The sequence below is a fragment of the Lonchura striata genome, chromosome 2, assembly GCF_050655825.1.
Source record: "Lonchura striata isolate lonStrDom1 chromosome 2, ASM5065582v1, whole genome shotgun sequence".
Lineage (NCBI taxonomy): Eukaryota > Metazoa > Chordata > Aves > Passeriformes > Estrildidae > Lonchura > Lonchura striata.
In genome coordinates, this window is record NC_140704.1 from 22,901,643 (window position 1) to 22,925,258 (window position 23,616).

General features: G+C 37.1%; 1 protein-coding gene across 8 annotated transcripts in view; it reads left to right on the top strand.

The window, feature by feature from the left end:
• The window catches only part of CDK14 (cyclin dependent kinase 14), a 314,718-nt gene that overhangs the window by 131,291 nt on the left and 159,811 nt on the right, over positions 1 to 23,616 (top strand). For all 8 annotated transcript variants that reach the window (XM_085573088.1, XM_085573092.1, XM_085573090.1 and 5 more), the window contains 2 exons: positions 813 to 907; positions 18,176 to 18,238. In XM_085573088.1, coding sequence (XP_085429214.1) covers positions 813 to 907; positions 18,176 to 18,238 — 158 coding nt within the window. The remainder of the gene's footprint in view (positions 1 to 812; positions 908 to 18,175; positions 18,239 to 23,616) is intronic.

Sequence of the window (23,616 nt, forward strand, 5' to 3'; positions counted from 1 at the left end):
TATCTATTATTTACTTGCTAGGGTGACTGATGGTCCTGCTCACATATATGCATGAGATGACAAGGCACCGACAACAGAATGACATTGGTAACAACACATGGCTTGTCAACATACATTGATAAAATATGCTATATCTTGTGGAACACTAAATATGTAATATGGAATGAACATTAAATATGTATTAGGTTGTAAAAAAAAATCGTGAAGGCGATTACCTTAGAGTTCACTAAGATAAGTCTTTGTCTTTTCTGAAAACATGAGCTAGTACCTTTAAAAAATATAGTGAGAAAATAACCACACATTTATTCTCATTGGCTAATACAAATGATTCATTAAATCTCTGTTATATTTGAGAGAAAGGAGTATTATTGCTTTAAACCCTTTTCATAGGATAAATGCTGTGCTTAATTTAGACAGCAACTCTGTTGTTAGGAAAGATTATGTTTTGAAAGGACATGCTTGAGTTTTGTCTGAGAGAAAAAAAATACCTTTGAGTGTAGGAGTGCTCTTGGTGTCTGGTTGCTCAGACATGAGTGATTCACTTAGAGGAGGCTGTGTAAAGAAAGGATCTCTTGCTCCAGCTCATTTTGGCCTCAGAGTGAGGCTGAGTTTGACCAGTGAGGTGGAGAAAATAACATTGAATGGGAAGGTGTGATCTTCAACAACTGGATGTGTGGAACTCGTGAACATAGAAGATACTAAAGTATTGATTGTCAGGTTATGAAGCTCATTTAAGTCACTAAAGAGAGAGACCAAATCAATATAAAATATCTGGATACTCTTTAAGATTACATGTATGTTTTGCTTTTCAGCTTCCCTTTTGAAAGGATTGAAACATGCAAACATTGTGCTGCTTCATGACATCATTCACACCAAGGAGACCTTGACACTTGTGTTTGAATATGTGGTGAGTAAAGTGACTATGTTCTAGATATGGTCCAGAGTGTATTGAATTTTAGGGAAGTGCTCTCTTTACCATCAGTGATCTGTGAATCAGGCCAAAATAACCCTTTACTTTATTCAGGAGAGTGATGGCTATAAGACATTTTACTTTGTAGTGGAGTAGGCTAAAAGTGGAAAGCTGGATTAAATCAACTTCAGAGATGGAGAAGTAGTTGCCAGGCTTTTGAAGGACCTTAGGCTGTTGAGTTGACTTTTCAAACTTACTCTATTTCCTAGTTATAGTTTGTTTATTGGAGCTTTTTCTTTATTGATGTTATCAGTTATCTTTAAATAGGTGAGAATAATGTAGAGAAGAACAGGAATGGAGAAATGCTTAGCAAGTAGCTCCTTGATGAAAAGCATATATTAAGTTTAAGTTGTCTTTTTTTTGTGATTGGCTTGTGCAGAGTGCCTTTTTATAAGTGATGTCAGTAAAAAAAAGTCTGGTGCATGCAATTTAGAATTTGGGATTTTTTTTAGTTTTTCCATGACTAATACTTTACCTATTAATTAAAACTTCAATTTGCATAGTAGGTAGTGTAAGGATCTAATTGTGTTGAGAGTATTACTTTCCAAAGTACTGGCCTTGGCCTCCTAATTAATCTTTTTAGTTTTTCTAAGACAAACATATGGCATTTATGTAGAACTACTTTAGCATTTAGCTGTGGAATTATGCAATGTACTATCGTAATTAACCTCTCAGTTTTCACAGATGGGTCCAAGAACATGTAATTTAAAAGAAACAAATTACTTTAGACACCATTAGATTTTCAGTATAATATCAGTTATTGTATTATAGTCTGTAAGACACTGTTTATAAAGCACAGTGATTGCCAGCATTACTCTAAATACAACTCACCTTAAGACAGATGGAATTATTTTGTATGTTTCTTGGGGACAGGCCTTAATTTTTATATGATAATGCATGCAGCATCACAGAATTCTGTCTGGAGAAGCCATTCACCTTGTGTATTTATGTGAATGTAATGCACTGCACACAGGGTGTGGGTATTCAGCTGCAGCAGCCTGCAGAGCATTTGATACAGTATGTATTTTTTTACCTCAGGTATTGGAACAGTTATAAAAATTTAATTCCTTTCTTAAAAATCAGTTATTCTCCTGCTCCTGACTTACACACTGAATTAACATAGCAAAAGCTTTGCTACTTAATTTTATGTAATGGTCACTTATTTGCATATCTTTACACAAATACATTTTGCAGTCCCATTTATCAGCAGCTGTATTTAGCTGTATTCTTTGGCACTGGTTGAGAAATTAGATGTACAGAATAGGTTTCTCCCTAAAATAAATGGATTTGCCTATTACACTAATTTCAAATTGATGGATTTTGCATTTTGCTTATTACACTGATGCAAGTTTCTGGATTTTATATTCAATAACGTTGTTTAAGATAGGTTGTTTAAGACTCTGGCTCACAGCCATGTACAGACACAGGTTAAGCTTCATGCAGTGGCACATTCTTCTGGATTCACTCAGCTGTTTTTCAACAAGGGACCAACCCTGTTGGTTCTCATGGTGTTTGTAGCTATTGAGACTGTTTGAGAATCTCATTTATAATGGTTTCTAGCAACTGATCCAAGTAATATTTTAGTGTTTAGGCTGATAGGCAATCTCTCAAGGTGCTGCTGGGGAAGAAGGGAAGGATTCTTTATTCTCTCCAAACAGCATAAAGACTGTATAATAAAGACATTGTAACATATTCCTGTGCCTTGAATGACAACATTTCTTAACAAAAGTCTGTTTTCATTGTACAGTAATGTAAAGTTATAGTCTGATCAAATAGTGAATGCTGTCTGATAATGCCTGAGCATGGCCACATAACCTGAAATTAATTCTTGTGGGTGTGCATGATACAGGTTTAAATTGCATGACTGCATGGATCTCATTTGTTTCTTTGGTTATAAAGCTTCTATTTGGTACATGGTGTGAATATGCAGAGGCAAAAATTACAGTTGCCCATTTAAATGTACAAATTTTGGCTGGCTGAGTATGCAATCTAGCTGTGTAATTGGTGTTACTGAACTCTGTATCTGTAATGTCTGGTTTGTTGTTATCTTAACACCTGTATGTGGTTTAGCTCAATCATATGGGTAATTTGCAGTGAAAGAAGTCAAAATATTCAGGTGATTAAAATTACATGGTGGTGTACATTTTTGAGTGACTGAATCCTAACCTAAAAGGGATTGAATTTGATTTATTTCATAAAGGGATATAATCTACTGATACATTATTGCCATTGATCACTATTGACCTTTTCATACATAATAGAAGACATCTGAGTGAGTTATCTTGACTAAATTAGGAATGAACAGTTAGTGATCCAAAAATTCTCAGAAAATGCAAACTTTGGGTTGCTAGGTTGGTGATGATTCCTTAGGGAAAATAATACTGGTGAAATGTCTGAGTTTATCAGAGGTGTTAGATTTCAGCATTGACCCTGAAAGAGTAAAATGAAATTTAATTTCGTGTAGCACCTTAAATTGCAAAATGCATTATTGTAGTAAGTTAAATGCTGAAAGCAGAATAGCTTCTGAAAGGGAACATGGCAGTCATTGAATTCTCTGAAATTAGTTTTTTTTAAATATGTATGTCTGTCAGATGAAGACATGACAGAGTTTTTTAACTTCGACCTTGGTGTTCTGCAAAGCCAGGAAAAGTCAATCTTTAAAAATTCCATCTAATAGTTGAAGATCAGGAAAAATTTATTCTCCATATAAACATTTTGGTGGTGAATGTGGAGCTGTACATTTATGTGGAAGATGAGAAAGGGAGCTTACTCCTTTTGAATGAAAGAACTTAATTGAAAATAGTTTAGAATACAGTAACTTTTTAGTAAAGCATATGTTAGCTCTTACATCAGCATATTGCAAAGCATGGTTAGAGTCAGTTTTACCACTGGGTGGCTGAGAAGCAAAATTACCTGGGGAGTTTTGAGAACAAACTGCTTGGAATTTCCTCTGTGAAACATGAATGGCAGATAGTCTTTCATGTACAAATGGTAAAGAAAATTATTTATGTATAGTTGACTGGAGTGTGCTAAGCAAGACCTGAAAATGAGATTTTGACACACTTTACATGTGGTGTGGTGACTTCCCAAGTAAAAGGTCAGTTCAGCTTTACAGTTCAGTGGAGGCGTGTGACTGTTCACAATGGTTTTGTTCCCTTCCTCACCAGGCTCTGGTTGGGAGTTTAGGTGATCTCATGGGGATGGTGTCTTTAGTGCCAATGTCACTGGTATGGCCAGCTTTGCCCAAGGAGGTGGTGGATTTTATAGGTGGGTTCACATCTGTTTGCTCTAAAATGATCTTTAGCTGCTGCCGTTTGCTGCTTCACTTGTTTATTGAGAAGGAAGATGACTGAATTTAGAAACATATAATTGCTAAAGGCAATCCTAAGCAAAACGTATTTGCTATGTAGAATGATAATGAGGTTTTTAGTATTATGCATAATTATGTAAGTATATTATTATCGATAAATGAACCAGCAGCTCGTCCTATTCCTGGCATGTAAAAGTGAGCTAGTATAGCAATACTTCACATCATGCTTTCAATATTTATGAACTAGGTTTGCAACAAGAACAGATACTTATAATTGGAAGGATGAGTAATGAGCAATATTATGTCTGCCTCAACAGTGAAAAAGCTCCGGAGTAATCTAATAATGTAATTTAAACCCAAGCATTTTCAATTGCCTTGCCTATTTTAATATTTGCGTATGTTTTTGCTTCCAAAAATTACTTTCCATTAAAGAAGAACATTTAATTTTCATTGCTTCATTACAGCAGCTAAAAGAGGTTGTTATACAATGAGTTTACTTAATAAAGTTCATTAGTTACATTTCCCTTCCATTTCCTGTAAGAAAAAAAGTAGGTGTGAGTTTCTCATTTTAAAGCTTATTGGAAATAGACATGTATACTCTTTATCAGAATTAAGAATTACACAGCTAAGATTTTGAATTTATCTTGGGACAAAATTGCCTTTCATAATACTTAGCAAGTATAATATAATAAAATGGGCAAAATTAATCACCTACAAGGATCAAAAATTTTTCCATTGAAAAATTTCAATTTCTTATAACTTTTGATATTTGGATTGAACACTATTATTGTTTTTCCATTTTTATTTATTTTATTAGGGAGCAAGTGTTGAAACTAAAGGTAGGATGGCATTACTTGTTTGTGAAAATAAACAAAAAAAACCCCACATGTTTTTTTATTGAGTGAGAGAGCAGGGAAAATTAGTAGTGTCCCAGAGCAGCTTTTGAGCTGTTATCACTAGGATCCTTCAGTGATGTGTAATACCTAGGGAGGAACCAGGCACAAGAAGTAAGTCTAATCCTTTACTTAAAGTGAAAAATACTTGGAGTCTGAATTACATTATTTTGGTGTGCAAGTGAAATAGTGGGTGATTTTCTTACCCATTTGAAATCAAGGTGCCTGTCCAGCTGTGGTAAGCAAGAACTGAAAGCTAGTGAAGCTCTGCAAAGAGCCACGTGCCTGCAGTCACTCTTGCTTGCTGTGAACATGCTTGTCCTCCCTGGCAAGGAGCAGCACTCAGGGCTCCCAGCATGGGAATTTAATTGAATTTAATAGTTTGTGTTTACCTTGACCAGAGAAGGAACTGTTCCCCTGCAGTTTAACCCTGCCTCATGCCCCAGGCTTGCCTTAAGTTGCATTGCTTAAATTGCAGCTAAAAAGATGACAGATCAAGGCTGAGAGTAAACAGAGAGAAAGGAAATCATGTACTATTGAGAAGAGGCAGTAAGGGAATAGGGCTCTTGGGAAAACCTTGTTTTTCAAGTTTTAATGAGTGGATCAGAGACAGGTGCTGCTGATGTCCAAGTATAGGCTGGAAATGCAAACAAAAGAGGCTTAAGGAGGGAGGGATTGAGGTGGGATTTCAGAAGGAAAGTGTTTAGTGCTTTGCTGACAGGTAAAGATTCTGTCAGACACAGGAATTAGTAGGAAAAAAGGAATGAAAAATTTATTTAAATAAAAATACTCCTGCTAGGCTAAGAAGTTTACAAATGTCTAGCAAGAGCAGATGTTGCTTATGCAATACTCTTGAGCACATGGTGTAACTCTTTGGCATGTGCCATGCAGGGCCAGGAATTGGACGTGGTGGTTCTTGTGTGTTTTGTCCAACTCAGCATGTTCTGTGATTCCGTGGTCCTACATTTCAACATGTTGTGTAGACTTCATATGGAAGGCACATGCTGATGAATAGATGTATTAATAAAATTAATCAAGATTTATAATCCAACATCCAACAGGCTGGAAGGCTGTGTGTATCTGAATGACCAATTTTTGTACAATTTACTAACAGTTGGTAAATATTGGTTATATATGTGGTGTGCTGTGCACCATTTAATAATTAGCATTGATTATTTACTCATATTTTTATTAATCATTAACACTTGTATTCAATGTAAGTATTAAAAAACAAACAAACAAATACATAACAAAATCAAACAGAAACATAACAAAATCAAAGCATAAGAAACACCCACAGTTGAGCTAACAGATGGAATACTGGAAATGCCATGAGATGTTCTACTTTCTGGCAGATCCCAATTAGTAATCTGTAATCTTTTATCTGTAATTTAGGATCTTTTAGATGCTAAATTACAGATAAAAATGCAAGTGTCATTGCAGTCCCTCAAAAACACATACATGTAGTAAGATGCATGTGCATAGGAGACATGCCAGTGATGACACACTACTTGATACAGGTAAGGCCACCATCCTCAAGGGTAAATTTGTATACACAAGAAAGACATGAATCAGCTGGAGACCTGAGGGGGGAAAAAAGCAAGGGTGAGTAAACATTGAGAATAAAACCTTCTAATGAAAAGTCAAAGTAAGTAGGGCTCTTAAGAGGTGGGGATAAAAAAAGGATGAGACATTTACAACCTTTAAATATATCATAGAGAAAGTCAGTGACCTATTTCTATGTGAATGGTTAAGAGGATGAAAAAGAAAATCTGAAATTACAGTAAGGAAGAGAAAGATTAAACTCAAGGAATGCCCCTTTCATGCTAACAATAATAAAACCCTTCAGAAACCACTACAAGTTGATGGTTTGTCTAATACTGTCAGTTTTTAAAGAACAATTTAGGCAAATAATTAACAGAATTCTGTCATCGATAGTAGATAGAAGTAAGATTATTTTTTTTTAAAGTCCTTTCTATATGTATCTTTCTGCATCATAACTTTTATGAGCAAAATATGAATATTTTTAGTCTTTTGGTGAAGTTAATATGTTGTTGTTTTCCTGTGTCAGGAACTGAAGAAAAGATATACCAGTTTATTTTACTACTTTAAACAAAGTTTTAAAACAAATTATTCTAGTTGTGTGCTTTTTGTTTGTTAGTGTGTGTTGTTTCTATGGTTTGGATTTTTTAGTAATTAATTATTTCTGTGTTATAGATTTACACACAGTATCTAATCTAATCCAATCTGTCATCAGTACTTCTGGTGCCATCCCACATATTCCTTATCTTTTTATTTCCATCATAAACTGGCATTGCCTAGTTCCCTGTAAGGTGACACCTGACAGTATCTCAACTTGCACTAGAGACTGTCCAGTTTAATTAAACTTCTTTTCCTCAGGCTCTCTTTAATAAAATAAGTTGAAACTCTTAATTCCTCTTAAAATGTGAATCTCTGATTTATTCAGTGCAGATTGAAAAACCAAACAAACAATCCACCGGTCAAGAATTTACTGTTTGCAAAGTGGTGACTACCATAATTCTAAATCTTAAAAATAGATTTTTCCTTCCTGAATGAAGTACATAGCTTTGTACTAATTTAGTCATATTGATAAAAAATATATCTATGCAATCTTTAAAAACAAAAACGAAGGTGAGCAGTTTGGGAAAAACAAAAGCAGTAAAAATACTGAAGTCAGAATGAATAAATCAAAAATTGCAGATATTTTTTATATTTATAGCTTTATGATGTAAAAGATAACTAAGAAATATCAATTGGAGGAAGTAAAAGCCAAGTTTAAGTAATAAACAAATCCAGCTCTTGAAAGTTAAAAAGCCCTATTAATTTTTTCTCTTTTACTGCTTTGAATAAGGGGGATCTAATCCGTCCATGGCAGGGTCATCTTTCTTTTGTGTGCCTTGCAGTCTGAACTGAGTTTTTCCCTAGAAAATTTTTATTAATCTTACAATCATGCATGGACAGTTAGGATTAGGATACATGATAGGAAAAATCACTCAGCCAGTGTGAAGAGAGGTCTTTGTAGGATGTGGAAGTTTTTAAAGGAAGGCTTTGCACTGGTCCTTTCCTGACCTTAAGATGGTGTTTTGTTGCCCAGCACATACCACCACAGAAGGGCTCTTGTGCCAGCTGAGCTTGTGTGGGTATGACTGAATTACCCATGGTGAGTGCCATGGCAATATTAATGTGGATACTTGACTGGTGTGGCTGTCTGGGGGTTGTCAGCGTCCCTCCCATGTTCGTGTTCTGCTTACAAGATCCTGGAGCAAGTACTCTCACAATGAGCCTGTGGGTCTCTTCCATGCTCTAACAAGAAACTTTCTTATATCTTCAAATGTTTATTATTTTTTTTTTTTTTTTGTTATATGTGTATATCTTGTGGAAGATCAGTGACATAACAAAAAAAAAAACAGTGCACATGCCCATCCTTGTGGGCACATGTGTTACATCTTGCAAAAATTGTCCCAACTCTGTTGATTTTGAGGTCTCTATGTCCATCACAGTTTGCACAAACTGATGATTTCATGCTAGGTTTTGATCACACTAAACAGGAATTCCTACTTATTTTTGCAATGTCATTCTTTTGTTCAGATAATCTCACTAAATTAAGTGTGTTTTGTCTTCTTAACCTGATTTACAAAGAACATAAAGCTGATAGAATTATTAAGGTGAACAGAGAATAAATTGGCATCTTTAGAAAACTGTATTTTGTTGAAGATCTTTTAGTTCATTCAGCAATTCTTTCCTTAGTGGTGTGTGTTTCGCTTGTCTGCAAAGAGAGAGATTATTCTCTGTGAAATGAACAGGGGCTTTTTATCCATAAATAAATTTATCTTTTCTAGCAACAGCCAAAAACCAGACAACTGTGTATCCCTTTTTCTCTCTGGGATTTTCAGATATGTTTCTGTCTGTATTATGTACTCCCTCACCACCTAGTCTCCTTTTCTATATAGTATTGTTCATGTATTTTGAAGTATGCTTATCTTTGTTGACAGTGCGAGAGAAATCCAAGGCACTAAAAACATCTGTTAGCAGAATTGTTTTCATTATGAGTGTCTTGTGGGGCAGTTTTTTCTTCCTTGAATTCCTAATATAGATCTTTCCCTGCTGCTCAGCCCAGCTGGTGCTGCTGCTTGCCGCTGTTCTGCTGGAAGTTGCTTAGGTATCACCCAGAGATACTTTGTAGGGTATTTTTTGTTAGCATGGGTAACATTGTGTCATCTCGTAGAGGGAAAAGATTGAATTATAGAAAGCCACTGAAATACATGAAAATAAAAGGCTTTTGAAGAGAAACACTTTTGAAGATATCAGTGACATGAAATAAGTTCAAACTGTGGCACAGTAATCTGCAGAGTGCTTAGGTTGGAGGATACATGCCATTTAAAAGGAATTAGCTTTTTTTTGTTCTCCTGTCATTTTAAATATTCCTGGTGCCCATCCTTTTATTGGTAAATTATATTATTGGTTTAAGAATTTGTTGGTGACAAAAGGGGAAAGCTGCTAGAGCATAAAGAATGTGTGCTGTCCTTTGAACAGAGAGGAATGGCTCACAAGAGCCTCGCTGCCTCAGTGGAGCAGCACAATCTGTCTGCTGCATGATGGCATCGCCGGCAGCCAAATCCTCCCGTTTTTGTTTTAATGGGAGGGTTCTTACACATTGCTGGTTTTACATGATGGGAATCAAGTTGGAAGTGCTTCCTGTTCCATTCACAAGCCCCAGGCTCTCCATGCATTTCAGCTTAAAAATGACAGCTGAAACCAATTAGGCAGAATTATGGGATGCCTGAGTCACATGGAGATTTATCATGACTGAGGAAGAGGAGGGAAAGAGAATGTATTGCATGAGAAGTAGAAGCAACTAATTTAATTAGAAGAGAATGACAGTCACATTATTATTATGGAGAAGGGTGGGCAACGTAGAGATCATTTCATGTCACTAGCTGTGTCTTTGAAAGGAAACGTCTGAACACGTTTGTGTTTGGTAGCAGAGTGATTTCTGAGCAAGATAGTTGAGCAAAACAGTTGATGTCAAAGTGAAGCATATCTGAGTACATTTCTAGTTTGTGGTTTACTCATCTAGTCATAATTAGAATTCCTTCAAGAGGAGAAGGGAAGAATCATCAACATTTGTCTTTTTTCCCCTCTTTGTTTGCATACTCTCTCTTTTTCAGACCGAGGATGTAATGTGTATAAACCTTGCTTCAGCGATATAAATAGCAGCCACAATTCTTTTCCCTTCAGCAGATGCTTATACCCAGTATGCTCACAAATATAAACCCTCATGTGTCTACTTATAAACCAGTCTTGCTGAATAAAAATGATCTTCATACAATTATATACTGCCCCAGATCTAAATCAATTAATTTCTTCATGTGAGTCTAGAAGGCAATATTTCACAAGTAAATCATAGTTTTTGGAGAGTTATCAGGGTAGTTGATGGTATGGGGAGAAAATGAGTGAAAAATATTACAGAGAGAGTCTGAGCAAATGTGCATTTTCTTTTTTTTTTTTTTTTTCTTTTTTAAAAATTCTTGTATGGCTTTGTTAATTTTTGTTTAGACTATGAGCAGTTATGTTGGAAAAGTAACTTAATCTCTCTCTCTCTCATGTTCAGGTACCTGTAGGAGTTGTGATACTTCTCTCTATCACAGAGAAGAAAATACTTGCAATTAATTTAAGTTTGGGTCAAAAATGAGCGTTGGCTGATGTGCTTCTGTATTTAGTTCATAAACAAACTAGGCAAACCAGCATTGCTGAGCATGGGTTTTCTATTCTCTATCCTTGGAGGCACTGTGCAGTCTCTGCTCTATCTAGAAATCGTTCCATCTACCCCAGGAAGGGTCATGGGTCTCTTAATGGAGTCCTTGTTACTTGAGATGTGCACTGAGGAAAGGGTTTGTGTTTTAATGTGCTGAGAGAAGGTAACACAAAGGCTGGACAGGGCCTTCTCAAGGAGGCATAGCTGTGTGTGCCAGAACCCTGAAGTCAAGGTGCAGCCCTGGAGTAGTGATCTTCTGCTATGCTGTAGTGGAATATAGTTAGTTTAAAGCAAAAATGACAAAGCCTGTCTCAGATTATTTATATTTACTTTTACTTTCAGCAAAAATGTCCAAGATACCTTGAACCTTTATCTGGAGGACCCTTATTTTAACTATTCAAGCTGTACAGTAGGGATTTGGAATTTAGTGCTGTGGGTAGCATTGTGTCATGGTTTGATGTTGGCACAATGCCAACGCCCCCATGAAAATGTAACCTCTCAATTGAATGCTGTGAAATGCGATCGAGAACAGAGCAAAGTAGGCCAAACTTAATAACAAGGGGAAAACTTTATTGCACTACTACTACTACTACTACTACTACTATAAAGGGGAAGAAACCACACAAAATTTGAATTGAAAACCTTTCAAAACATTCCTCCTCCCCCCACCCAACTCCAATAAATCACAGCAAGACACATTTGGACTCTTAATCAAGTCTTCACCCTTCAATATAATCAATATTGAGTCCATCAGGGGAGAGAGGAGTCTCCCTTGCACCATAGAGCCCCAGGAAACACAGCTGCCACCTCTTGTGTTTCCATGTCACACATGTCACCACCCAGACACGCCGGCCAGTGTGACACTCTCCTCTCCATGTCACCGTGCATGGACAGAGACTGCTTATAGGGCTCCTTTAAGGATGCTTTGCCAAGGACCAACAAGAACAACAGTCCAGTGTCTCATTTTGGGACTACAGGCCCCCCCATTTTCCCCTGGGGCCAGGGGTCCAAGAACAGAGATCGCCTTCTCTTCTTCTCTGAGGACCAAGGGCATCCTCACACCCTCCTCAGCTTTTCTTTGTTCATCCTTGAACTGGTAGTTGCTGGAGGAGTTTCTTGGCTCACCATTGCATCCCCCTAAAATGCAGTCTCTCTTGGAGGAGAAGCTGGTTCAGTCTATGGTTAACCAGAAGAGTCCAGCCGACAGCCACTCAATCATCTCCCCCCAATCTCCTTTCCCTAACAACTGAGGTCCCTGGCTGTCTCTCTTTCCTTCAAATTGAGGAGGAACAATATTTCACAAAGCATTCATTTCACAGGAAAGGGTTAAAATTCCCAGACTCCCCGGATGGCTGAAATCTCTCAGCCCAGGACACTGTGCTGTCTCCCATCTGGGCATCTTCTCCCCTCTCCTCCTTCTCCTCTGCTGGCAAACTCCCAGGTGTCTTCAGGCTCTCTGTCTCTTTCCCTCTAGGTTGGGGGCGTAAACAAAGACATCTCAGACGTTCTCCACCCTTCCGTCCGCAGGAGCTGGCCCAGCTTGGTTCCCAATCCTTCACCCCCTGGCCTACCTCCCCAGGCCACATGGCTTTTCCCCTCCCCACCCAGCTCATGGCTGGGCAGGGGAGGTTTGCACTCTCCGCTGACCGGAACCAAAGAGAGCGAGTTCTCCTGGGAATTCTGCTTTTAACCCCTCTGTGTTCTCAGAGGCGTGTCCACCTTCAATTGGTCACCCCAAGTGTCAGTATCCAAACTTGACCCCTGACTGGACTGACCTCTTCCTTCCAAGAAAATTCTTTTCCTGTGTCAAACCACGACACATTGGACTATTATTTATTATTTTGAAAATTGCCCCAAATTCGGTCAAGTTATAAGCTTTAGAAGTAAGTACAATCACTGAAGTACAATCACAAATTGTACTTAAGAGCTATGTCTTTGAAGATTCCTCCTCTCTTGTTGAAGACTTTAGTCTCTCACTTCAAATATTGTAGCTATTCATTTCTGACAAAGTGAAATTATTTCTGGGGAAGCCAGTAGTGGAAGAAGAGATTGAGTTGTTCACTTAAAGCATAACTGGTTTTGCAGAAAACATTGTTTTGTTACCGAAGTGGGAAAGTGAAGCTCTTATAATTAGAGGACACCAAGATAAAGATGGCCTGGGCAAGCTGCTTTTTTCACCCTTGTGGAAGTGCCTGTTGTGCAGCTCTGCAAAGGATTATGTGGCAAAGGCATGTAGTTGTTGAATTCATCTCATTTTTTGTGAATGTGGGAACCAGGATGTCTTATGAGGTTCCTGCTTCATTCAAAGTATCATTTCAAGACAAGTTAGGTAATACTGCTGAAGAGAACTGGGTTCCACCCCTCCTGTATTGGGAGTTGTCATCACTAGATGAAATTGTCATTACAGATTTCTGCTATTCAGTATGAGATTCTCAGTCTCTTTGCAAAAGCATTACATATTTACAGCTGTAACTGAAACCAGTGTTGCAGAATAGTAGAGGTAAGGCTCTCAGCCAGGCATGAGAAGGACACAATGATTAGGTGGATGATTATGTTTAGATTTATTGTTAATATGTATTTAAATATTACCAATGTGTTTTATATTCTTTTTCAGGCCTGTGTGCATCAAAGTCAATAGCAACATATCAGCTTCCACATCTCTGGAATGAGAACACCCAGACAGTTCCCTCTGCAATGTCCACCAGGTGTTTTTAGCTTAGGACAAACCACATTGCCCATCAGAGACAGCAATAAGTAAGGGGATGTGTGTGGGGGTGAAGGATGCACCTGAAGACCAGAGTATCTTTCATTACTACCACAATCAGTCAAAACCAAAGTTCTTGGAAAAGAATCGCCCAGATCAGTGATTCTTAGGATTTTTTTTGTCTTTGGCTTGAAGTCTCTTTCTGATAAAAGGATGTCGTGCCTTATGTCTCCTGCATTGCTATGAAATTACTCTATGTTTGTAAAGCATGTCAATAGCATATCTATAAGCAGGGTAGGAAAATCTGTGAGATTATTTCTGTCTTCAAAGTAATGAAAAAGCCAGACTCTGCAAGCTGTTTGAGAATAGAAGAAAATGCCCTAAATGTAAAACAGCACAGCTATTTTTCAATCAACTATCTCCCATTCTGTTCAGTGAGTGTGTCTAATCCTGGGAAGGAAAACAGGTCATAACCTTTTAGGTTATATAAAAGATCATAACCTTTTAGGAGTTATCACAATATACATATAATGGAGAACCAAATGAAAGGTAGTATAAACCCCAATAATTCTGGACTTTCCTAGCTTTTGAGTTCTTCTCTATAGAAACTTGATTTATCTATGCTTTTGGTTTTTGTGTTGCTGTTTTGAGCAGAGGAGTGCTAATTGAATATTATTCAATATATTGTACATATAGGTGTGGGTAAGGTGGTAGAGTGTAAAGAAGCAGGACTTTACGGGATTTTGAACTTTAAATTATCGAATGTTCTGTCAGCATGGTATTACTTTGGTGATTTGTTTGTGCTGGGGATTGACATTATGGCTGATAGAGCAGTTAAAAACTAGCTTGAAGCAAAATTGGTCTGGCCAGGTCCACTTGGGTTCAGAATATGTTCAATTACTTGGAAATCTCTGTACTCCATTCCCAGTGTTCTGCTTCCCTGTGAGGTGGCCTGACCCTCTGAGACAGTGCAGAATGGACTGTAAAAGGTGTATTGGTTGGTGTGTTTCTTCTCATTGTTTCAGTATGGTTTTATGTTATTGCCAATATGTAATTGTACCTTGAATTTTCCTTTAGGGCATCTATTTTATTAGATCAGGGTGGTGACTGCAGCAAAGACTCTAGTGTTAATAACTGACAGTCTCACACAGTATGGCAGACTGTATTGGCAGCCACACTTCCACTTGGGAAAGCATGTTGTTTTCCACCTTCAAATATGGCATGAAGAAAAAGACTCCATCTATATAGCACAAATTTTATGGAATACCATTAAAAAACTGCATTCATCCAGTTTGTTCTTTTCTTTTCTAATGCTTTCCTGAAACTTGTATTCGTGTTGTCTTCTTCAATGTCAGTTGTGCACATGAGCACTGGAGCAGACACTTTGACTGCCAAATGGGAAAACAGGTTTAGAAAGAGCTGTCTCTGCAGCACTGTCAGTTTTCCTAGCTGTACTAATGTTTAATTCAATGTGCATTCAGTCCCTACCTTGGAAAAGGGGAGCAGCTGATGCTGCCTTTGCTATGCTGCCACCTTCTTTTTTTTAAAGTGGGGAACAACGTACTGTAACATTATAAGTTGCTTCCACAGTTCTTACCATAATGTTTAGCTATATTTATGAGAAGGACTCTTAGTTTTATGAAAGCAGATTATAGAAAGATTTGAAAAGAAAATATATTCAATTTCTCTTCCCCATCTGACTGAAGGTTTGCTACATAGTCCTCTGTGTCTGTAGAGTGCGTGTAGGGAAAAAAAGTAAATGCCAAAAGACTGCAGCACAATTGGCTCTGTAAGGTTTCCAGAAATTGCTGGAAATTGGGGAAATTGCTGCTTATACTGACTTTTAGGTAGATATGTTCAATGAGTTTTTGTAGGTATTGATGGCAGAAGGTTATATCAGGCTCCCATTTGTCTTCATCCTTGGGGTAGGAAGAATAAGTTAATGATGGATAACACAACACGATCATTGTTCATGTTTCCGTGTAGAGAAAATGCATCCAAATAATAACTGAAATATAAGCATAAGAAAATGGGTTATCCTCACCATTTGTTACAAGTATATTGGAAATAAAAAATATGGCTTATTGCTATTCCTAGAGTTGTGGCTCTGAATAATATGAAAAGCTTTTGGTGAATAAAAATATGCAGTTAGTGTGGCTGGTGTGGTGAGGCTTCAGGAAGGGAACCTTTGGAAGGGACATTGGATTTGTCTTCCTCTGATCTGGTTTCTGTCAGCTGACTGCTTGCAAATTGTAGAAATCAGTAGAAGGTGAAGGAGGCAATAAATCCTCCACCTACCAGCTTATCTGTCGTTCACAAAGGCTGAAAGACTGAACTGGGGGCAAATGATAATTCCTTGAGCCAGCATGTGTGAGGGAGCGTGCCATGCTCAGGGACCACGGTGGCTGTGTCTGAGGATGGGACAGTGCTTCCCTGGCCACCCTAATGGGCTTCCTAAAGTGAAATTTAAGGCTTTTCTTTAAACATGTCTTGAGGACAGCAGGAATTAGCACTAGTCAAAGACTGACATGTCTCTTGAATAACAGATGACCCATTAAAATGAGGGGATTCCCACAAATTTCTTAGTTGACACCGGTCATCACCTATAGTAATGGTGTTTCAGCTGATATTAAGGCAGATTCTTATGCTGGGATTAGTACTCATAACCTGTTAGTTTATTAAAACAAATGACTAGGTTAGCTGATAACTTTAAGTATGTTTTGTTGGTGTTCATATTGTTAACAAGGCAAAAATATGTATTGTGGTGATGTGTACTGAAGGGTGACTAGTCCATTTGTGTCATGGTTTATTGATGCAGTCCCAGAAAGCTTTATTTTCACCACCGTAAGTCAAAACATAGAAGAAAAAAGAGTGCCAAATACTATGAATGAAGTAGAGAATGGAAGAGGAGATTGGGAGAATGGAAGAGGAATTAGTACCTTAAGGCTAAAGATTTTACAGGAATGAGGACTAAGTCTTTAAAGTTAAGAATCTTTATGGAAAATGCAGTTCTTTGACACTAACAATTCACTAGTAGAATACTTCTAATTAATCTGAAAATTTTCTTTGTAAATGTATTCACTAATTTGTAAACTATAAATTGAAGAATTGTTGTCTGTATCTTGCATTTTGGAATAATCTCTGTTTTGTTGTATTTAGCATGGTTTGCCTGTTTGAGCATGCCCTCTGCCCTTGTGATACACACACTGTTCATTTTGGGAGTCAAGCAATTTCCTGCAGTCTGGGCTCTTGCTCTCTTGAAGCCATGTAAGAATTCGTGAAAATAGTTGTGCTAATGCAGAGCCTAATCATCCTGTGCATCTTAATGTCTTTGCAATGTTAGCTCCAAATACACAATGTGTTTTTGTAGTTTGTGATTTCAGAAGCAATTATGTAGGATAGTTGTGGCTAGAACAAATTTTGTGTCTTGGGTGTGAACTGTGCTAAGTATCTGCATAACACTGCAAAAGGAAGCTGAAGAATGCCTCCCAGTTTGGCAAATGTTGCACAGAGACACCATTCTGCTGTGTGGAAGGCAACTTTTGTCCAAAACTCTCACTTTGAAAACTGTCTGTATTTATATGGGCTTGTGTGTTTGTGAGGCAGGTATTGCCAAGTAGCTTTTCAAGGAATGTTGGGTGATTTTTACCAGATGTGTTCAGAAACCAGATGTGGAAGGCAGAGTCTGTCTCTGAGTATTTGCTGGTTAATCAAAGGCATATTTTTGGTTTTTTTATTCTGAACATAATTCCAGAAGCTGAGTTGTGCAAGCACATTAGAGAAGCAACATGCCATTTGTCTGAAACCATGCTGCTGAAGTGTAGAAATGTAAAAGAAGAATTCAGAGAAAAGTGTTTCCATAGTAAAAGCTATAAATATTTATTCATTAAAAATAGCATTAATCTATGTGTTGCAGAGGTTTTATGTTTGCAGGGAAAATAGGTAACTATGAAGTGAAAATTTAGGTTTGAAATTTCCAGGATGTTCTTTTCTAAAGTATCTGTATTTAATGGCTGTACATGTCCATAATATGTGCTCCTTTTTGAGCTGGAAAGTACCATTCAGTACTCTGATATGCAATGCCTTTGAGCCTTATTTTCTAAACCTTTAACCGATCTTAATCTAGAATCACTGTAAAATTATATTTAAAGGGCAATTGTATAATGTGAACAATGTGAGTTGAATGTGAGAATCTCCCTTTAGGTTCTTCCTCTTCTGTCTAGATATTATCTTTGTGATGTTGATAGTGATACTGCCCTTACAAGTCTTAGAATGGTATGAAAATTAAAGTGATTAATCTACCAAATGCAAGGTGTTAGAAAAAATATTAATTTGCATTTGTTGAATATTCATATCAGTTATCAAGGCTATTAAATGTGTAAAGGTACAAATGTGTGTTTGCATGTGTGGCTGAAAAAAAATCATATTTTCCATTTGTTATGTCCACTCCTAAGTAGAGGGTTATTTATTACTGCAGTCATAAGGGTATTAATATAGTTTTCTCCATCTGACTTTCTTTTAGCACACTGATTTATGTCAGTACATGGACAAACACCCTGGAGGGCTTCATCCAGAGAATGTGAAGGTAAGAGTCAAAAAGAGCACACATTCAAGGCAAATGCAGTAGCAGTAACTTTGCAAAAAAATGTCATGTCAGTTGTTTCATAGAAACAGATTGCTAGATAAAGGAAAAATGCCTGGTATATGAACTGTATTTTTAAAATATTTGTTTTCTTTGAAAATAATTACAAATTCAAGTATTTGAGCATTCCTGCAATAGAATTTCTTGAGTATTGTAAAATTGACTCAGAGCCAAATGCTGAGAATGCTGTTAACAGTGTTGGTAATCCCTCCTCTCCATTTAAACATTTGCTCTTAAGACAATACTGCTCTAAAACCCCAGGGTAAACATGCTTTAGGCTGTCAGTGCTAGATGTTCAGTTAGGTAAGTTTGTGTGGGTTCATCAAGTTTGAGGGAACTGTAATTAATTGTATTAGTTGAATGTACTGCTTTTTTATGAACATATAAAATCTTCCTTAATCTTTTTGCACACTTTCTTGGATGAGATTAGCGTTTTCATAGCTGATTTCACTTTTTTGAGTTTTTTTTTTTTCCTTCTAAGGTAGATACTGAGAATCATCACACAGGAAAGAGAGAGTTTATTAGTAGGATTTAATGGGAAGATAGATGAGTAGAGACTTAATCCAGTTACTGTTTGGGAAGTCAGCCAAATTATTTTAGCATGAAATGGAAGCCAACCAGACATGCAAAATGTATTGTGTGTGTATAGATCACTCAGATGATATTTGTTACAATTATCTTGCACTTTGACATCAGTCCCATTGTTGTTCTACTTTGGAAGGGTTTAAGTCTTCACTTGTTGGACTGGGAACTTTATTCCAGAATGTAACTTACTGAAATGTAGCAGTTCATGAAAACTCACTCGCTTTTCTGGAAAAGCCAGAAGGCCATTTTGGTTTTAAAAAGAGGAAAAGTAGTTTAAAAAGAGGAAGTATTTTTTCTTCTGCAATAGCTGATCATTGTTGCACGTCATGCAGCTTCATTAATTTTCTGTGTTCTTTAAATGAAAAGTGGCATCTACAACATACGAATTTCAATAAGAATTACTGCCATCTAAAAAAAATAAGGAAAATTCTTCCTCACTGCATATATTTGGAAAAAAACCCAAAACAAACAAAACCAAACGAACACACAGACCATGAGTATAGACTAAAGGGGGTGAGGTAGGACCTTTTTTTTGACCCCTGAAACTTCTGAGCTTTCTTCCCCTGTTCAGTTTCCTAAGCAGAGTTTCAGGTGTTAAATGTGCTTGTTAAACAAGGGGGTTGTGTTTCATTTTCTCATGAGGATACTTTTAACTTCATTTCTCTGAGTTTTGGGATAAATGAAGACTGGCTATTAAGATTTTTCATGCTGCTTCAGAATTGTAAGTCTTACTCCAAGGCTGCAGTGCTGTGTACCTCAAGGTCTGATATGCAGTAGTTCCGTAGCCCTGTTAAAAAAGGCATCATAATTCATATAATTGTACTTTTATTTCATCACATCAGGCCCACTGAGATTGTCTTTGAGGAGGATGGATATAAACAGATAGTTTGGCTTGTTAGTTTGTCACTCCTCTAAATCCTGAGATACCTGTCTTTTAAAACAGGAGCCTTAGAGGGAACTGCAGCAGCAGCATTTCCTTTTCAAATTTTGCTGCATGCATTTCTGTGGCTATTTGTACCATCTAACAGTGCTCAGAAACCCCTTTGAAGCTTATAGACACATTGGAAGTATTTACTGAGTAGCTAAGTGTAGATGAGTGTACATCCTGTGTACTGCTGGTTCAAGTTTTTTAGATTCCCAATGGATTATTAATAAAAGTGGGGGGGACGGGGGGGAGAAAAGAAAATAAATTTGGAAGTTGGAACAGATAAAACTTCAATCAGCAGACAAAACATGAGCAATCCCATTGAACAATTAACTTTTTTTCGCTTAAATAATATTGATGAAAATCAGTTATATATATTTAGTAGACTCTCTTGCCAGGCCAGCAAAAAAGGCTAATTGTAATCATGCAGTAATTACTAAAACCAGGCATGATGATTTGAGGTCCTACCATTTTAATGAATGAATCAGCCTGCTTGGGAATTTCAGTGTGATACCTGCTCTCAAGGATGAATTAAAAATAGCCCATGAAAGTGATTTCTTCAGCCAGGATGACAGAAACCCAGTCACATATGCTAAAAATTCCCAGACCTTCACCAGCATGCCAAACTAAAAGTGTGCTGCCCTTTTGTTTCAGAGGACGTAAGATGGATATTTCATAACCACTTCACTTTAATTCTTTGTTGTGCTGTACTCAGCTTGTTGACTTATACAGTTGGGGATCTGAGACTTTACCACCTTGTTTTGGTTTTAGCTTCTGGACAAAGCTGTCTCTTTGGATCCACAGCTGATTTCTAAGGATTAAGTCGAGCTATATTAATTAGCCTTCTCTCCCTGGCAGCCCCTTCTTTCTAGAGGTGCTTCAGTAATTTCACTTTTAGTCAGACTTTTGGACGCTGTTTGTTCAGAATCAGTGGTTATATGATCCCTAAATCCATTTTAAAAGCTTCCAGTTGAGCAATTATATTCCAGCAGCAATAAATTAGTCTCGGCTCTCTAGGACTAACCTGTGGGATTAAGCCATTGATGCTCTCCCAGCATGACAAAAGACCCCCTGCCTTTTAATTTTGTTCTTGAGGAAAGTATTGCCTATTGATGGATATTCCTTTCTGGCTTGTTGCCAGTTATTATAAATACAAACCCACATAAGCACACATTTTTCTTTTTCCAAAGAATATGTACAGTAGTTCCTGTTAAACAGTATTTTATAGGAAGACAGACGCAAATAACATCTTGCCTTCTATAGGATGTGTTCAGCTTAATTATATTTCTGAATTTTCTCTGTATTTGGAAGGTAAAGACAATGTCTGTTCCCTCAGGGCTTACTTTTAAATGAAGACTCATAAATAGAATAAAAATCTATATTACTTTGATGGACACACATATTGTTGTCCCCTCAGGTACTGTGCTTGACATTGCCTTTCTTTGTGGTTTTAAATAGGCTATTTGCTGTCATTTACCTATTTTAAATAAAGACTGAACAGGATATTATATGAGAGTATAAAAAAGAATGTCTCAGCTGGCAGTTATAGAAGTCCAGGGACAGTATGCTTAGGCAAATAAAACAAGTGTTAGGTTTAGCATTTTTATTGGTATGTCTGTATTGACGTCTATATAATTTCAGGATTTTATAATTTGTGGGTGGAGGTGCAAGTCTTACAAATAACATCAGACTTTAAACCCTTCAAGGAATTTGTTTGTGATGGTGAGATATTGATTTAAAAATGCCTGTCCCCAGTAGTATTAAACCAGTCATTCTGATGATATAAACACAGTTAGGTACCTGAAACCTTTTCATCAGCTTGAAGGGAAATTGGCATAAAGCAGTTGTTTCAGTCCATATATCCTACAAACTCTGTTAGGTCCAAATATACAATTATTTATGTCTTTGGTAGCTAACAAACTTGCATTTATATAAAATTATGTATTCATATGCTGTGTACAGTGTTATAGTTAGAGATGTTGAGGAAAAGGGTAATCAGTTAATAATTCCCTGTGTAGTACACATGGCCTCATCTTCTCTTGACTGGTTTAAAAGATGTCTTTTTCAGTTTTTCCACAATTGAGGGGAAGCAATAAATCTTAAATACATGGCCCCACATATAATTATGTTTCTGCTGGAAGCTATTGCTGCAGCCCTGTCCATGACTGGAAATAAGAATTGATTTATATGTGTACCATGTGGTGCTCGCCAAGCTGCAAAATGTGCTATTGCAAACTGAGGTGCAAGATTTGCTCCTTACTCTCCCTGTGCTGTTCCTCCTGGCACAGACTACTGAAATCTGTACTCCTGGCTGTCTTTCCTACAGATGTTGTAGCTTTTAGAGATAGTTCATGCTCAATTGGAACATCTGGATTGCTTCTTATAGCAGGAACTCTAATGGGTCAGAGCAACTAGCTGACCCTACCAGTGATATTTTTTTTTGTTATGATCTTCATTCTGATTTATGTCCCTTTCTGTCTGTGCTATTTCCACTAGTCTTTTGTCTTACCTTCTTGGTTCTCCTGAGCCTTTGTTATCAGTTATCCATAAATGGCTCTGTTTTTGTGAATTCATAATTTAAGTCTATTTTTATTTGTGCATTTCAGCATGTCCTGTGAAAATGTAACTGTTCTTAGCTTCTTCTAATGTTTGAAATATAATCTTTATTTTATCTTTGTCTTTTACTTCACTTTACTACATTCCCAGTGATGCACATAAATTCATCTTTATGCCTTGATGCATTTATTTTATAGTTGAGTGTGTTTACTGTAACTTCTATTACTGGTAGAATAAGTGGAGCAAAGGCTTGCATCTGTCATGCCTGCATTGCTTGTTTGCATCCCTGCCTTAAAAATAAATCTATTAATGAAAGCTGATTTGCTTCTTAATTAGTGATGCTGCCTTGAGATAGCTGAAGTCTTTTGAGAAAAACGTCCACAATTTTTTCTCTCTGCATTTTTTCTTCTACTTGCAGTGTTAGAGGTAATGTTGATTTGCATGAGCATTTGACAGAAAAAAACCTCATCTTTGGCAATATAAAAAGGCACTTGCATCTGAACCCCTGTTCCCTAATCCAGGAAAACCAGTCTGAATGACAACAGACTGGTTGTCAACCAGACAAAAACTGTCCCTGTCTCTTAATTGCTCTCAAAATCTTTTACTTCAAGCAACTTGGAAGCCTCCTGTAGTCTGCTATGACCAGAGGGGGAAGGAACTTTCAGTTTGTTCTTATTCTGTCTGATATTGCTGCACTGATTTGTTCTCCCTGGGCACCTTTTCACTTCCTAGGGCCAAAAAATGCTAAGAAGAAATAGGCAGACCCTCTTGTTGAGCTTTGCATGCAGGCAACAAGAATATTCAGCCTTCTCCCAGGAGCCTTCAAGACTTCAGCTCTTGCCTATCTCAATTTTGAGCCTTCCTTTCTCATAGGAAACAGGGTACAGCAGTCTTCTGGGCATAGTGGATGGATATTTTTGAAGCAAAACCTCTACTCACTGAGCCCTACCCCCACCAGAATATTTTGAAATGTTTTTTGTCATTGCAATACTGAGTCAGGATTATGGCAAAATGTTGGGTTGGGATTTGGGCACTAAGATTCCTAGGGCAGCCCAATAATCTCTGTAAAAATATGCTTATGTTTCAGCAAAAAATATAATTAGTTTGTCTAAAAACTTTAAAAAGATATTTTAAAAGGAATTTATTAGATAATAATTAGTGACACATAATGAGATGCTGCAACATTTTTCTGTGCTAAATGTTCAAGAAGAGCTCAGTCAACTTTACAACAACTATATAGTTAAAAAACGCCAGA